The sequence below is a fragment of the Prionailurus bengalensis genome, chromosome A2, assembly GCF_016509475.1.
Source record: "Prionailurus bengalensis isolate Pbe53 chromosome A2, Fcat_Pben_1.1_paternal_pri, whole genome shotgun sequence".
Lineage (NCBI taxonomy): Eukaryota > Metazoa > Chordata > Mammalia > Carnivora > Felidae > Prionailurus > Prionailurus bengalensis.
Window position 1 is genome coordinate 25,510,926 of NC_057348.1, and position 17,497 is coordinate 25,528,422.

At 39.0% G+C, this 17,497-nt stretch overlaps 1 protein-coding gene across 3 annotated transcripts in view; it reads left to right on the forward strand.

The window, feature by feature from the left end:
• Positions 1-1,286: 1,286 nt before the first annotated feature.
• Positions 1,287-17,497, forward strand: part of APPL1 (adaptor protein, phosphotyrosine interacting with PH domain and leucine zipper 1) — a 58,176-nt gene continuing 41,965 nt past the window's right edge. For all 3 annotated transcript variants that reach the window (XM_043587707.1, XM_043587706.1, XM_043587708.1), the window contains exons 1-7: positions 1,287-1,394; positions 8,124-8,222; positions 9,453-9,512; positions 10,986-11,057; positions 13,681-13,768; positions 15,400-15,441; positions 16,011-16,069. In XM_043587707.1, the coding sequence (XP_043443642.1) occupies positions 1,341-1,394; positions 8,124-8,222; positions 9,453-9,512; positions 10,986-11,057; positions 13,681-13,768; positions 15,400-15,441; positions 16,011-16,069 (474 nt within the window). In that variant the 5' untranslated portion in view covers positions 1,287-1,340. The remainder of the gene's footprint in view (positions 1,395-8,123; positions 8,223-9,452; positions 9,513-10,985; positions 11,058-13,680; positions 13,769-15,399; positions 15,442-16,010; positions 16,070-17,497) is intronic.

Sequence of the window (17,497 nt, forward strand, 5' to 3'; positions counted from 1 at the left end):
TTTTAAAACCAGATTTAACCTTTCCTTCAAGAGATCAGGGAAACTCTAGCATTTTAGTTTAAAAAATGTAACTTCCATTCTTGTTCCTGTATTTGGATTTGTTCTACTCTGTCTGGATTTGTTCCAGTGTATCTGTGGAACCAGGCAACTAAGAATCTTTACTCAGCATTTTTATATTTCTTGAATGCAAATGGAATGGATTCGTGGGATTAATGGCTAGAGTGTTAGAGGACACTTATGATTTTGCCATTTTCTTTGTATACTGATGAAAGCTTCTTAAATAGCTCTACAGAGAAACGAGACAGTATGAGGTTGGGTAAATTGGACAAAGAAGCAGTTCTAATCCAGACCAGGTTCTGGAATTAGAATATCACTTTATTGTAAAATTAGAGGCTGAAGAAGCTATTTAAATCTTCCAAAACTTTTTGACCCAAAGAAATGGTAATCAGTTACCGACATAATTAACCAGTGTATCCTGATCTTTAAAAGGTGCTTTCATCTGTGATTTAAAGGAAATACGGAAGTCTGAGTTGAGGCATGATAGCCCTTCAAGGCCAGGGAAGAATTGATGAATTGACAACAAAGTCACATGTTTTTAACCGGATATACTGATATCCAAGTGCCCAGAAAAACAATTGAGAGTCTACTACTGTACATGAATTTACTGGAAAACACTGTTAATGGCACAACTAGGGATCTCACAGATCTTTGAATTAGCCAGCACCATTTTGTGGGAGAGTCGGGGATGGGGGGGGGGGGGTGGGTAGCCTGGACGCTTCGGGCAGGGTTGGGAACATGATAGTTTGATGCAGCTAAAGAAAGGGCCCCCGCAACAGGGTCTCTTCCGTGGTCTCCGACGAAAAATGTTGGGGGAGAAGTAAAATCGCCCCAGACTCCCACTGTGGCCCTCCTCACTCAATGTTCTGGTTTCCGGAGACTTTCGTTGGCGGCGGTGGGGGGGGGGGGGGTTGACGGTCCCCTACAATTTACATGAAAATGCGCGCGCACGGTGCAGATGGCCGCTGTGAGCGGGCAGCGCCACCCCCCAAGCCGCTGCTCACCGCAAAGCCCAACGCGGAGGAGGAAGCTCCGGACCAGCCCCGCCGCGCTGATGGGCGTCGCCACGAGCCAATGGGTGCGCAGGGAGGCGGGGCAGGGTGGCCGAGGGGGCGGGATTTCCCGCGCGGCCGCTAGGCGCCTGGCGAGAGCTGCGCGGGCGGCGACCGTGGCCGCGCCTGCGAGAGAGGGCGGGTCGGGGTCAGCTGCTGCAGGCGGGCGGGCGGGAGCGGGGAGCTGTGGGCGGCCGCCGTGTCTCCTGCCACCGCCCTCCCTCCGCCACGATGCCGGGAATCGACAAGCTGCCCATCGAGGAGACGCTGGAGGACAGCCCGCAGGTGAGGCGCGGGCGGCGGCGGGCGGCGAGGGAAAGAGCAGGGCGGGCCGACCCCAGGCCCGGCGCCGCCGCGGCCGCAGGTGCCCGCCCCGCACCAGGTGGGTGCCGCCGCCCAGTGTCCCCGCCCGTCGCGGGCCGCGCCCCGAGCCGCCGCGGCCCGGCCGCCAGCCGGAGGCCCGCGTGGGCCTGCGCGGCTGGGCCGAGAGCCGCGCGCGGGGTCCGGACGTCGGAGGGAGGCGACCGAGGCTCCGTCGCCTTCGCTCGTGGGCCCTGCGGTCACGTACGCGCGCGGGGCTCCCTTGTATTTGGTGAAAGGTGCATTTTTATCGCTGTAACGTGAGGCGATAAATCTCAGTCCTGGGATTTTCTCCCCGAAGGTCTCTTCGGAGGAAATGCAGGAGAAAAAACCATGTAGACTTATTACATGGTTTCTGAGCAAGCTAGGGAAGGAAATGGATAGTTTTTCTTCGGGAGATGCTGGCAGGCTGCTGATTTGCCCGCGTGGAGAGTCATCGGCGAAGCCCGTCACGTGCCCGGGAGCCTCCCCGAGGAGTGTGTCCAGTGTCGTGGCCGCGACGGTAGCCGCTGTCACCCGAGCGGTGCACGGCTTGTGATGGACCGCGCCTTCGCGGCTGCAAGACTGCTGCGCGAAATGGTGCAGACTTGGCCCTAATAAACTCATCAAAATAAAAGCCCCGTGTTTCGTGTGTTTGGGGGCAAGGCTAGCGTGGTTGCTTTAGCTTAAAACAGTCTAGAGAAACGTGTTCAATACCGAAGAATGAAATGAGTTCTGTTAAAAACATGTTGGTAGGCGCTGTAACTTGCGTTGAGAAACATCATCCCTAAGCCTGTCTTTCACGGAATAATTTAAGCAATTTAAGATGATGTTGCTGGTTGTCTACCCCTCAGAACGAAAAAAATTTCCTGAAATGGTGTTCGTTTAGAACAACAGTGGCACATATTTCATGTGTCTTCATAGTTTAATATAGCCCCAAAAGATCAGGAAGAAGGGGCTAGATCCCCTGGCCTGTGTGACACGTCTGCCATGACTTTGTGCCAGTAATAATCGCCAAGTTGAAGTTGGGCTCTGATCGTGGAATTGATTTTTTTTTTTTTCCTATGTGGAAAGTTACCTTCACAAGCCAGTTATTTGCTGGTAATGTATTCTTATCAGCCTAAACTGACAGAAACCCACGCCTTCGCTTGTCTGGACCGCCCCAATAACTATTTCAAATTCTTAATGATTTCTGTAGTATAAAGTTAGAAGTTATGTTTGTTTCAGATGTTTTGCAAAAATTTTGTGGCATGTATTGGTCAGGTGCACTCTGTCATTTTACTTTTATTATATAAGACTCAACAGGTTGCCTTACCTTTCTTTCCTTGCCTGGTTTTTATGGCCCATAAAGATTATACAAAACCCCGGAATGGGTAGCACAGTGCTCTCGCCATGACTTGTGAAGAGGATGTAATCTGACTCATCCAATTTCTTGAACTTTTCACACAATTAGTTTACAACTTGAGCATTCGTGTTTGTTTGCTTTTTTATAAGGGTGCGCCATATCAGTATCAGTTTTATGGTAATTTTTAATGGAATAGCCACATTGCTATTCTTTCAGTTTTTAGAAGTGGTAAATTTGAACTAGGTAATATTGACTTGGGAAAATTAGTTGGGACAAATGGGATTTAGAAAGGAAAGATATTGGAAGTAGTCCTTAGGGAGAACTTGTGGTAGGATGGAAAGCCCTAAATCCGGGACTAAGGGTACAAGGGTTTTTAGTCCTTCACCGACACTTGACTTGCTTTAGAGCAAGTCACTCAACGTCTCCGCATCTCAGTGTTACAGTGAACGTTTTTATTTTTGTACCTGATTATGAAAATCATAGTTATGTGCTTCAGAAAAACTGAAAGGGACAGAAAACAGTTACCTGTCTTTTCCGAGGCAGCAAACCCTATTAACAGTTTTACTTGTTCCTAGCTTTCTCTTACATACTTTAATGTATTTGAAGTTATATTGTGCATAACAATTTTTATTTGGCTTTAACTTAACATTACAGGGTAAGTGTTCACATATCCTTCATTCTGAATAAAAAAAATTAAAGGCTGCATGTTTCCTTAACTGATTTAACAGTTGTCCTATTGTTGGACTTAGAGATTTTTCCCAAGTTTTGTTTTTATATATAGGACTTCGGTGAATGCTTTGGGACATGAATTTTTGTTCTCATTTGGACTACTGACACAGGATAGAGTCCAAGAAGTCAAATAACAAAGAGTATGCAAACTTTTAAAGCTCCTGCTATAGATAAATTCTTTTTTATTTTCAAATTTTTATTTATTCTAGTTAACATACAGTGTAATATTGGTTTTAGGAGTAGAATTCAGTGATTCATCACTTATATACAATACTCAGTACTCATCATAACAAGTGCCCTCCTTAATACCCATCACCTGTCTAGCCCTTTCCCCACCCACTTCCCTCCATCAACCCTCAGTTTGTTCTGTCTTTAAGAGACTCTCATGGTTTGTTTCCTGCTCTTTTCTCTTTCCCCCTCCTGTATGTTCATCTGTTTTGTTTCTTAAATTCCATATATGAGTGAGATCATATGGCATTTCTGTCTCTTTTTTTAAATTTTTTTTTTTCAACGTTTATTTATTTTTGGGACAGAGAGAGACAGAGCATGAACGGGGGAGGGGCAGAGAGAGAGGGAGACACAGAATCGGAAACAGGCTCCAGGCTCTGAGCCATCAGCCCAGAGCCCGACGCGGGGCTCGAACTCCCGGACCGCGAGATCGTGACCTGGCTGAAGTCGGACGCTTAACCGACTGCGCCACCCAGGCGCCCCATCTGTCTCTTATTTCATTCAGCATAGTACACTCTAGCTCTACCCACATGGCTGCAAATGGCAGGATTTCATTGTTTTGATGGCTGAGTAATATTCCATGCACACACACATGCATACATATATACCTACCACATCTTCTTTATCCATCTTCAGTTGATGGATATTTGGGCTCTCTCCATAGTTTGGCTATTATTGATGATGTTGCTATAAACATCAGGGTGCACGTACCCCTTCGAATCTGTATTTTTGTATCCTTTGGGTAAATGTCGAGTAGTGCAATTGCTGGATGGAAGGGTGGTTCTGTTTTTAGTTTTTTGAGGAACCTCCAACTCTTCTCCAGAGTGGCTGCACCAGTTTGCATTCCCACCAACAGTGTAAGAGGGTTCCCCTTTCTCTGCATCCTCATCAACACCTGTTGTTTCCCGTGTTGTTAATTTTAGCCATTCTGACAGATGTGAGGTGGTATCTCATCATGGTTTTGATTTGTATTTCCTTCATGATGAGTGATGTTGAGCATCTTTTCATGTGTCCGTTAGCTATGTTTGGCTTCTTTGGAAGAATGTCTATGCATGTCTTCTGCCCATTTCTTAACTGGATTTTTTTTTATGTTATTATATTTTTGAGAGAAAGAGCATGCATGAGCAGGGGAAGGACAGAGAGAGAAGGAGAGAGAGATCCCAAGCAGGCTCCACACTGTCAGCCCAGAGCCCGAAGTGGGACTCAAACTTATGAACCATGAGATCATGACCTGAGCCGAAATCAAGAGTCAAATGCTTAACTGACTGAGCTATCCAGGCACCCCTGGATTATTTGTTTTTTGGGTGTTTGATAAGTTCTTTTTAGATTTTGAATACCAGCCCTTTATCAGATATGTTGTTTGCCGATATCTTCCCCCTTTCTGTAGGCTGCCTTTTAGTTTTGTTGATTGTTTCCTTTGTATAGACAAGGTTTTCTTTGTTTTGTTTTTATTTTTTTTGAAGTTTATTCATATTTGAGAGAGACAGAATGAGCGGGAAAGGGGCAGAGAGAGATGGAGACACAGAATCTGAAGCGGGCTCCAGGCTCTGAGCTGTTAGCACAGAGCCCAACATGGGGCTCGAACTCACGAACTGTGAGATCATGACCTGAGCCGGAAGTCAGACACTTAACTGACTACGCTGCTCAGGCACCCCTCTAGATAAGTGTTTATGTAAATCATTTGATCCTAATCAAAAGTGGCTTGTCAGTTGCTATGTAAAAAGGTTAGAGCCTTGGAGTCATGAAAGGCTATCCTGAATTACAGTTATCTTTTTTTAGTTTTGATTTATAGTAACTATTAAAATAGAGAGGAATTTGCAAGTTCAAATCCAGCTGTTTGGATATAAACATCTTTAGAATTATCTTGCCCAAACAATCTCCTGTTCTGCAAATGATCATATTATTTGTTGAGAAAGGAAATCTTTAAGGCTATACTATACTAGCTGCCTTGTCCATACTTATATATTGTTTTGAAAATCAGGAGCAAAATGAAACTTGCTAGTTATTAAGAACAGATATGAACCTTTAAAAATAATTGTATAGATAAATACCAGTGACTCTTCAGTGCTGGAACTATGAAGATAAAACTCCAGTCCCAACTGGCATAATATGGAATACTCATTTCTTTCTTTGGCATAACATGGAATACTCATAGATTATAAGACATACCTTTTTTTCTTTTCCCACATTTTAACATATCTGATATTGAGATAAATGCCCTTTACAGTTGATAATGTTTTATGTGTAATTGGTTGCAAATGTACACACATGGTTGTTTCTCCTAGTGGCATGACTGGTCAAGTGCAACCTCTCAGTGTTCAGGCAATTTGAAGGATTATCAGTCCTCTTTACTGTCTGAAAATATTCCTTTGACTCCTGCTGGAATGAACCAAGTACTGCCATCAAAGTTTGCTGAATCGGTATCAATGGTTTGGAAGAAAGTACTGGGGGCAAAAGTGAGCACTTGTAAGAAATACTTGTCACGTCCCCATGGCACAGAATAATATTGGATGGGAAAACATGGATATTGATAATTCTTCTGTCAAAAAGTGACTCAAAAGAGTTGAACTCTGAAGAAGTGTTAGGATTATATTAAATTCATGCTGTTTGTGTTTTGCTTTTATGTTTATATTAATTACATATAAAATTAATTATATAAGATATATATATAATTATATATAAAAATGTTTAAAGGTCTATTTCCACAAATATAAAGTAAAAATTACAAGACAGAAGAATACCTCAAATCATAGCTTAATTGCTGGCATTGTTTTGTTGTAGTAGTATTTAAAAAGAGTGCAGCTCACAGTGGATGCCATCATAGAGTCAATGAAATGGTACCACATTGATGTACTTTTTATAAGGTGCTAGCTAGATATAACTAGCTTTAAGTAGGGAACCCATTTTAACACTGGGCTAAGGAGATATTTTTAATTTAAGTCCACTACAGGTTTTTGCATAAATGTGTAATTCCTTGAATTAGAATAATTTTGGGGAAACAAAACGAAATGGCAGATTTTTCTTTAGAATGGCACTAAGTCAAACAAGATTTCTTAATGCTTTCTTTTTTACATCTTAAAATAGCACTGTGGGGAATAGGGGTGGGGCACAGAGCTAAAAAAGTAAAAAGATTCTCTGTCAGATCTAAATATCTGGGGCATGGGGGAGTAGAGGACTGACGACATGGACTTCATATATTGGCATAATGATTTTGTCCCCCCGCCCCTCCTTTTCAAAACTGTGTTGACTTAGCTTTCTTTTCTGAAAATAGGAAACTAAAGAATAAGTTGATTTTTAAAAACCACTTTCTAAGGCTGAGACATAAATGAACTATTTGTAGAATAAAAATACAAGGTCATCTTTTAGATTTTAAGCTGCATTTATCGCAATAGTTGTTAATATTTTCATTCTTTCTCTGCCTTTGGGATATGAAAAAGTGAGTATGCCTTGCCTTGATTTGCTGAGTTTCTTTATCTCTATCCTTCTTATTGACAGTCTTAACACTTACTTAAAATTCCCCTTAATACGAAGGGGAAATTCTTAGTGCGTTAAAAAAAAAAAAAAGAAGCCTAACAATATAGACAAGTGTAAAGAAGAAGAAAACAATAAACCCTCAAATTCTGTACTCTTTATAAGTTAGTATTTAATTGGCCATGTAATGGGGCGCCTGGGTGTCTCAGTCAGTTGGTTGGGCATTTGACTTCGGCTCAGGTCATGATCTCGCAGTCCATGGGTTCGAGCCCCGCGTCGAACCCATGTCTGTGCTGACAGCTCAGAGCCTGGAGCCTATTTCAGATTCTGTGTCTCCCTCTCTCTTTGCCCCTCCTCTGCTCATCCTGTCTCTCTCTTTCTCTCTCTCTCAAAAATAAATAAACATTAAAAAAAATTTTTTTTAATTGGCTCTGTTAGGGTTGGGTACTATGTTATTTTGAATTAGGACGGGGAGGGCTTTGGCTACTCCAAGAGAACATAGAAAAAGAGAAATAATCATAAGTTATCTGAATAATAAGAAATAAGTTATCCTGAAATAAGACATTTAAAATATTTACACATGGAATACTGTTAATTAGCCTTGAATGTTTTTGTTGATTTGTTCTTAGTTTAATCACAGGCTTTTTTTAATTCATAAAAATACACCTTTGTTCCTTCTAAAGTTTGTGTGCTGTAGTTGGAAAATCCCTGCGTTTTGGTGAAGTGAAATTGAGAACAAAGAAACCCGGCATCTTGGCATTACTATCAAAAGAGAGAAAATAGATTAGAACTCAGAATTATTAGTGCTCCAGTGTCCTAGGATTTTTCCTTCCTCTAGAAAAAAAATTTTCTATTTGATTTATATAATGGTGACCTAAACTTACTGCTTTTATTTTATACAGACAAGGTCTTTACTGGGTGTATTTGAAGAAGATGCTACAGCTATTTCCAACTATATGAACCAGTTGTACCAAGCTATGCATCGGATTTATGATGCACAGGTAAAAAGCTAAGGGCTGATTCAATGCTTTTTTTAAAAATGACTTTAAGCCCATGAGGACAGAGGGATAGTCTGTCTTGTTTACTGGTGCCTGAATGCATGAAGGAACTTTTAAGTATTTTGTATTACTGAGCTCACATTCCAAGTACTAGTGAGTGTATAGTTTGTAGCACTACAGAAGACGTGAAGATTTAAGCATTTTCCTCTTTCTACCTAAACACAGTAAGAGCTTTCTTACTGAAACTCACTGATCATGATCTTTGCCTAAGATTTAACTGAAAGCCCCATACTGTCACCAGTGTTTTCCCTAATCATGCTTTTAATCTGAAGAAACACTCCCCCCTTTTTGAGTAAAAGATTTCAGGGTGGTTTATCTTTAGTGAGAAGAACATAATAAAAATTAGATATAACTCTGGGTGCTGGGAGATTAATTCAAGAAGGAGATGAGTAGATTTTTTTTTTTTTTTTTTGTCGAGCAGGCTTAAGATTCAAGGCTGTTTATGTAACTCAGTTATAAGCCTTAATGGCGACTTGGGTGCTGTGTTAAACTTTCTTTGGGATTAATTAAGTACACAAGTTTCTTTTTCTCCTTCTCATTTTATCTCCTTTATGGACTCACATTTTCTTTATGTACTAAAAAGTTGCTGTGATAGTTTTTTTTTTTTTCCCTTGTGATAGGTCTTTCAAGATTTGATTCCTGACCACAGAGATTAATTACAATGTAAAAGAAATGTTATATTTGTCATTATGTTCATCACGGAAAAAAAACTTCAAAAAGTATTTCCTTCATCTGGCTGTGTTGCTGTATTATGTGACTAGGCTAACCACATTTTGGTTGTATGTTATTAAATGCATTGGTCTAGTATCAGCACCTAGAGAGAGGAATAATTAGTCATTAATATAGAATCTCTCAAGATTTTGCTAAGATTATATACAGTTTACTTCTAACTTGAAAGCTTTAACAGCATTTAATACTTAGTTTTTATTAGCTAAAAAAAAGCATACACCTAGAACACTGCTGAATTCCTTGATGGTGTCCATTTATTTCATGGTTTGAGTTTCCCTTAAAAATGCTCTAATGGTAGTTCCCTTTCTAGTGATTTAATGAGGGGTTTATAGAGCATGTTATATAGCATTTATGTTAAGTGGTAAAAGTGGTTTATGTATCTTCAACTAAAACTTTCTTGATCAGTAATATTGCGTTAATTTGAATGCTGTTTTTTTCCTACAGAATGAATTAAGTGCAGCAACACACCTGACTTCAAAACTTTTAAAAGAATATGAAAAACAGGTATAGTATATGAAAATTTTCAAAGCGTAATTTAAAATATGCAGTGAGGGGCACCTGGGTGGCTCAGCTGGTTAACCGTCCTACTCTTGGTTTCAGCTCAGGTCATGATCTCACAGTTCGTGGGTTGGAGCCCCGCACCAGGCTCTGCACTTTTAGTGCAGAGTCTGCTTGGGATTCTCTCTCTCTCTCTCTCTCTCTCTCTCTCTCTGCACCTTCCCTGCTTGCTTTCTCTAAATAAATAAATAAATAAATAAATAAACAAACAAACAAACATTAAAAAAATATTCAGTGATACAGTATCTGTATAGATAAACAGAATTTCTCACCAAGAATCCTAAGCTTTTTTGAACTTGCAGAAGGTAATTTGGGCATGCTGTTGAAATTCCACTATAGCACTTACATCTGATTTTAATTACTTATTGTTACATATTAGTTATTTAATTGACCTCTCTTTACAAATGAAGAAACTGAGGCTTGCTCAAGATTTTACGGTTGGTGATTGGAGGAATTGGAGCTAAACACCAAATCTTAAACTCCTTGTATGGTGTGCCTTCCTGTATACACATGTTAATTAGTTGCTTAGCAAACATTTTAACTAATGTTTACTAATTGTATGAATTATGCTGTTTTATTAAGTGACATTTTTAAAGTTTATTCAAAATTTTAGAAGTTTTTTGAAGTTTCAGTTGACCCTTTAACAACATGGATTTGAACTGCACAGGTCCACTTATTCATGGATTTTTTTGGTAAATACAGTACAGTAAATATATTTTTTCTTACGGTTTTATTAACATTTTCTTTTTTCTAAAAGATTATGGAAATACAGTACATAGTACATGTAATACACAAAATACATGTTAATCAACTGTTTATGTTACTGATAAGGCTTCTAGTCAGCAGTAGGCTGTTAGTAGTTAAATTTGGGGGGAGTTAAAAGTTATATGTGGGGGTTGGCACTTCTAACTCCCACGTTGTTTGAGGGTCAGCTGTGTTTTTTTATGTTTGTTTATTTATTTTGAGACAGAGTGTGAGTGGAGAAGGGGCAGATAGAGGGAGAGAGAGAATCCTAAGCATGGAGCCCAATGTGGGGCTCCATCTCATGCTGGCAAGATCATGACCTGAGTTGAAATCAAGAGTCGGATGCTTAACCAACATAGCTAGTCAGGTACCCTGGGTCAGCTGTTTTTAAAAATGTAAATTATAGGGGTGTGTGGGTGGCTCAGTTGAGCGTGGGACTCTTGATTTCGGCTCAGGTCATTATCTCATGGTTTGCGAGTTCGAGCCCCACATCGGGCTCTGCACTAATGGTGCAGAGCCTCCTTGGGAGTCTCTCTCTCTGTCTACCCACTCTCTCTCTCTTTCTCTCAAAATAAAAAATGAACTTGAACAAAAATAAAAATGTAAATTATAACATCATTCACAAAAGATATACAGCACTGGGCCTTTACCTCATCTGTGTTTCTCACTTTTCAGCGCTTTCCACTGGGGGGTGATGATGAAGTTATGAGTTCAACTTTGCAACAGTTTTCAAAAGTTATAGATGAGGTAAGTGCTTATTATAATTATATCTTGCTTGAATGTATGGTCTTATAATTAAGTTACTCAAGTTGTTTAGCTTTTATTGGGAACTTGTATTATTATGATAGGAGCAAATCTCTGTAATAAAAGTTTACTATTTAAAGAAGGACCTTATTTCCATCTTAGTGGCTGTCTCCTGTCTTAGTGGCTTCCTCATAAAAATAGTACTTTCTTTTTCTGATTAAAACAAATTGTTTTCAAGGGATAAGCATATAGATGTGCTCTCTCTCCTCCCAGTCCATGTCACATTCATCCTTTCACTGTGTTATTTGATGTAGGCAGGGAGAGAATTAAATTATGAGCTATAGGTGGGTTCTGGGACTTTTTTAATGATTAGTTCTGCTGACTGGTTAGAGAAATTAAGGGCTGATATTGGCTGTCTGGGATGGAAGGATTAATAAACTGAATGGAAAAATATTGCTAGGTGGAAGAAGTGTGGTGAGAGCTGTCTAGGGAGTCCCTAACTGTTCTCAACTAGTGCACTGATGAAAGATCTTTTCACGTGAAACACTAGATCTGTCTTTTCTAGTCTATCTGAAAAAGTAATTTTTTGAAATATTTTATTTAAAAAAATTTTTAATGTTTATTATTTTTGAGAGAGAGAGAGACCAAGCATGAGCAGGGGAGGGGCAGAGAGAGAGGGAGACACAGAATCAGAAGTAGGCTCCAGGCTCTGAGCTGTCAGCACAGAGCCCGACACAGGGCTCAAACTCCGGAGCCGTGAAATCATGACCTGAGCTGAAGTTGGATGCTCAACCCACTGAGCCACCTGGGCGCCCCTGAAATATTTTAATAACTCACTGTAGCCAAGTATTGTCACAGGAGAGCAATATAAAGAAATGTTTGTAGAAAATGGAGTATTTTTATTGTGGTAAAATAATACATAACATTAAATTTACTCCTGGTTATATTATGTATTCACAGTGTTGTGTAACCATCACCACTGATGTTCCAGAACATTTTCATCATCATCCCAAAGGAAACCCTGTGCCCATTAAGCAGTCATTCCCTACTCCCTCTCCCTTCAGCTCCTGGCAACCACAAATCTACTTTCTATCTGAATGGATTTGCCTGTTTTGGATATTTCCTATATAATTTGTGGGGTTTTGTGTCTGCTTTCACTTGGCATCATGTTTTTAAGGTTTATCTGTGTTGCGGCATGTATCAGAGTTTCATTCCTTTTTTAGGTGAATAAAATCCCATTGTATGAATATACCACATTTTATTTATTCCTTCATGGTTGATGGACATTTGAGTTGTTTTCTACCTTTTGGCTACTGGAAGTAGTGCTGCAGTGAGTGTTTGTATACAAGTTTTATTTTCGTTTTTTTTGGGTTTTTGTTTTTTGAACACCACTTTTTCAGTTCTTTTGGGTATCTGATCAGGAGTGGGGTTGCTGGATTATATGGTAATTTTATGTTTAGCTTTTTGAGGAACTGCCAGACTTTTTTCCACAGCTTCTGCGCACTTTTACATTCCCACCAGTAGTGGAGGGTTCCAGTTTCTACACATCCTCACCAGCGCTTTTCATTTATATTTTTATTATAACCATCTAAGCGGGTATGAAGTGCTATATCGTTGTAGTTTTTATGTGCATTTTTCTGATGGCTAATGACAGTGAGCACTTTTTTCTATGCTTATTGGTCATTTGTATATCTTTGAAGAAATGTCTCTGGTAGCCCCTGCCCCCAATCCACAGGGGATACATTCCAAGACCCGCCCCCCAGCAGATGCCCGAAACCCTGGATAGTATTGAATCCTGTATGTTTTACTGTATACACATAAGTGTGATAAAGATTTACTTACAAATTAGGTGCCGTAAGCTTCACAGAATGAGAGAATAATTAACAGTAAAATAGAATTATGACATAATAAAATTTGTGTGAACGTGGTGTCTCTCTCTCTCTCAAAATACTGTGCTGTACGCACCCTTTTTGTTATAACGTGAAATGATAAAATGCCTACACGATGAGGTGAAGTGAGGTGGATAGTGTAGGCATTGTGATCTAGTGTTAGGCTACTGTGGCCTTCTGACACTGTCAGGAGGAGGAGGATCATCTGCTTCAAGACTGCAGTTGACCTTGGGTACCTGAAAGAGCAGAAGGCAACCCTGGGTAAGGCGGTGGCACTACGATATTCAGACCTTTGCCCTTTTTATAATTGGGTGGTTTACTTTTGTTACTGAGTTTAAGACTTACTTATTCTAGACGCAAGTTCTTTATCAGGTATACGATTGGCAAATATTTTCTCCCTTTCTGTGGGTTGTGATTTTATCTTCTTGATAGTATCCTTTGCATAAAAATTTTTAATTTCAATGAAGTCCAACTTATATTTTCTTTTGTTGCTTTTGCTTTTGGTGTCATATTTAAGAAACCACTGCCAAATCCAAGGTTATCCTGTATTTTTTCCTAAGAGTTTTAAATGGATTTTTTTTACTGTATAATATTTTGTAGTATATCATATAATTTTGAGTGTTCTCTTATATAAAATGGATCAGCATCTGTTTACTAGATTTTATTTAATTTACATAACACTGGCTAAATGTCTCTGTATAGTTATTTATTTGGCCTTTTTGTCTTTCTTTTACTAGCTTAGCTCTTGTCATGCAGTACTTTCAACGCAGCTTGCTGATGCCATGATGTTCCCTATTACCCAGTTTAAAGAAAGAGATTTGAAAGGTACTGAAGTCAAGTTTATGTTTACTTTCATTAGCTGTCAGAAGATTAATACTTCCAAAGTGCATATTACTCTATACCTTAACCATTTCTGACTACAGTTTATACCACTTTGTCACTGGTTATTTGTGGGAGATCCTGCTGGGTGTTAAACTAGTTACTGGAAAGTACTGATATGGATAGTGTCACTTTCCTTGAGAAAGCCTAGAGAAGGAGATGGGTGAAGCAGATAATTATGATACTCTGTCTCTTATAATTAGGGAATGAGCAAGGTACTGTGGGGCCTCAGAGGAGGGTGTCAGGAAGGCATCACCAAGAATGGGACCCCAGCATTGAACAGTGAAGAGGCATTTGCCAGGAGAAGAGAGTCACTGTTCTATTAGAGGGACTAGAAAGCATAAAGGTATGGGTTGGAGAAATACATGGCTTGTTTTGTGGATGACGAGAACTCAGTATGGCAGCAATGTTGGATATGTTGGGGTATGACAGGAGACAGATCTAGAAATAGATCATGCTAAAGATGTTGGACGTGAGTTTATAAGCAAGGAGAAGCCAGTGGAGGCCTTTAAGAAGTAGACCCAATTCCTTTAGTTTTTAAGGATGGAATAGAGTGTATTTGATGTTGAGGAAAATGGATTAGGAAGTTGAGAGCTCAAGGAGGTGACAGTGGCACAGGAGGTGTGTTTATGGGCTGCAGTAGTGGGAGGTAGGAGTACTGGCACATCTAGCAACCCATGACTTAGTAGTTTATGGTGGTTTTGTTTCTCCCCACTTAGGATTAGTAGGTGATAACATGTGAATTTTACAGAATTGGCTCTGTTTTCTCATAATTCACAGTCTCAGTCATATAGACTTATTTATTGAAAATATAGATAGAATTAAAACTGAACTAATGTATCAGTGGATGGCAAACTATTTAAATTATGCATGAAATAAAGACAGATGTATTTTAGAGATAGAGTTAATATTTATGGTGGTGATCCTTAAGAATGGTTATTTCCAAGGTCAATATAAACAAGTTCTTTTCTTAGTCTGAATGTCATAACCTTATTAATTATTCTTTGTTCCTCATTCAGCATTTTTACTTATTAGAGTCAGTACCAGTAGATGAATGAAGGGGGTGCTTGGGTGGCTTAGTTGGTTGAGTGACCAGCTCTTGATTTTGGCTCAGGTCATGATCCCAGGGTCATGGGATGGAGGCCTGCGTTGGGCTTCACGCCGAGTGTAGAGTCTGCTTAAGATATTCTCTCCCCCTGCCCCTCTCCTTTGCTTGTGTGCTTTTTCTCTTGCTCTCTCTCTCTCTCTTTAAACATAAATAAATAAATAAAAGAATATATTGCATGCTGGTACTAAGACTAATCTGCATATCTTAGAATTTGCAATGATTTTAAAATTTGTTTTTGGGTCATATTACTAATTTGTGGCAAGTTGATTTTCTGTTTGTATAACTGTTGTTAATAATAGTGAATGTTCCATAGGCTACTTGAAACACAGAATAACCTTTTCACTTTGTTGAATTATGAAATGTTATTTGGAATTTTAATTGTAGCTTAAATGGCAGTTACTGTTTTCTAAACAAAATTTAAGAAATTTCATAAATATGCTAAATTGAAACTATTCTTAAACTTTTCCAGAAATATTGACATTAAAGGAAGTGTTTCAGATTGCTAGTAATGGTAAGTTTTGGATACTTTACAGTTGGTTCTTGCAGTGATCTATTTCTTTATCAACACAAATCTGTGTTCTATGTAGTAGAAAAAAATGAACCTAATTAAAAGTTTCAGTGAATATTACGTAAATCAGTGCTCTTATTTAAGTTGCACTATTTGTGCTACAAGAAAAATTTAAAGGGAAACTAAATCAGATTTTTCAGTTTGTTGTCTTAATAATACCCGAGAAATTGGTGTAATATTTGCCCTTCCTTGTTTTCCTGTATGTTCCAAAGTTGTCTTTAGTGAGCATTTGCCATTTTTATACTGAAAAATACTTTTAAAAACTTAGTACAGTCTACTTGGAATTAAATAGTTTGCCAATTAAATAAGTAGAAACATAATGGGAACATTTAAGTGGATTGCTCATATGGTAGAGAATTCTTGCTTTAGTACCTTTGTTGAAAGATGCACATGTGAAAACCATTTAAAGTTTTTTTGGTTTGTAAGTTTTGTAAGTTTATAAGTTTTGTCAGGTAAGTTTTAAGTTTTGTAAGGTACTATTGTATTGTTGTTAATAGTTATTTCTTTTCCAGATCATGATGCTGCAATTAACAGATATAGCCGATTGTCAAAAAAAAGAGAAAATGATAAGGTGTGATACATACTTACTCCTTTAGTATCACAATTAGCAATTGTTTCATTAGATGGTCTGGTTTTTCCTGTTTAAACATAGTAGCTAGCAGTTACTTTGTACGTTTTTCTGTATTGCCCTTGGTTCTTTCCTTCTATTTGTTTCAAAGCCTTTCTGATAATTATTGGACAATAATTATCTCTTTGAACAAACTATTTTTCTGCTGACAAAATTTTCTAAGTAAACAGAACTATTCAAAAAATGCAATTGATGCACAGTATATAGCATTGCTCCTTTTGTGTTTTGATAACATTGCATGTGTCCTATTTTTATTTGACTATGTATGTATTCAGAAGTGTCTTCTGAGATACAGTGGTTAAACAGTTGAATTGTTGCATACATAATTGAATGAACTTCTGTTATGAGGACCTTCTCTTTTACACGGAATATATATAGTTTTTGATACTTGTTCCACAAGTGAAATGCAGAAATATTTCACTCTATTTCAGGAGATATGCATGTGAGTAAAAAACAAAGAAATTATTAACAAGTTCATCTGGATGCTCCTTAAGATCATTTCTCTCTCAGTGCCTGATCCAAGGCTTGCTGAGTAGAGCTCCACTAGATGTTTTTGAGTGAGGTGATCTCTGGTCCTCCGAGTTGGTTTCTGCAGCCTTGGCTGTGGCTGCTGGTAGAGACACAGTGATCGCTTGTGGAAATCCACGACTGGGTACATTTTACTGTGCAACAGCTACTGTGATGCAGTAAAGGGAATGTGTCTCATAAAGTTCAGTACGAAGAACTTTCAGTTTCTAATTTTAGTTCACTGATTATTTGACGGTGCAAATATTGATGAAATATATACATTTTGAATTCTACATTACTAAATAGTTTAAAGGTCTAGGTTAGAATTTTGGTGTATTTTTTATGTTGCTTCTGGCTGTTCCAGGTTTGTTGTTGTTATGCCAGGTAGTTTTAAAAACATTCTTTTACCAATTTTGTTTTATTTGAAAAATTTTTGACCATCTGCTATATGTTGGCTACCATGAGGCAAGAGTGTGAATAGGCTCCACTCGCATCCTCAGGGAGTGGACAATATGCACTTAAGGAAGGCATATTCCTATGTGAAGGCGTACAGCTGGATTGGATTGGGTGCCAGAGTACGAGGATGAAGAGAGCCCATGAATTAACATTGAGTTAAGTACTTAACAAATAGAAGTCTTAAAATGCTGCAAGAGCATACAGAGAGCCTCAGTTAACTTTGGTGATTTGGTGAAAGGCTTTACTTTTAGGAGGTGCTATTTGGATTGAAGATGAGTGAAAGTCACTGGTTTGGGATGGGGGACAGAGGGCGTTCCTGGAAGAAAAACAGCCTTTGCAGATGCACATGGTAGAGTCTAGAGAATGTAAAGGTTAGGAGTACTCACTGGCTCTAAGTCAGACTGCATG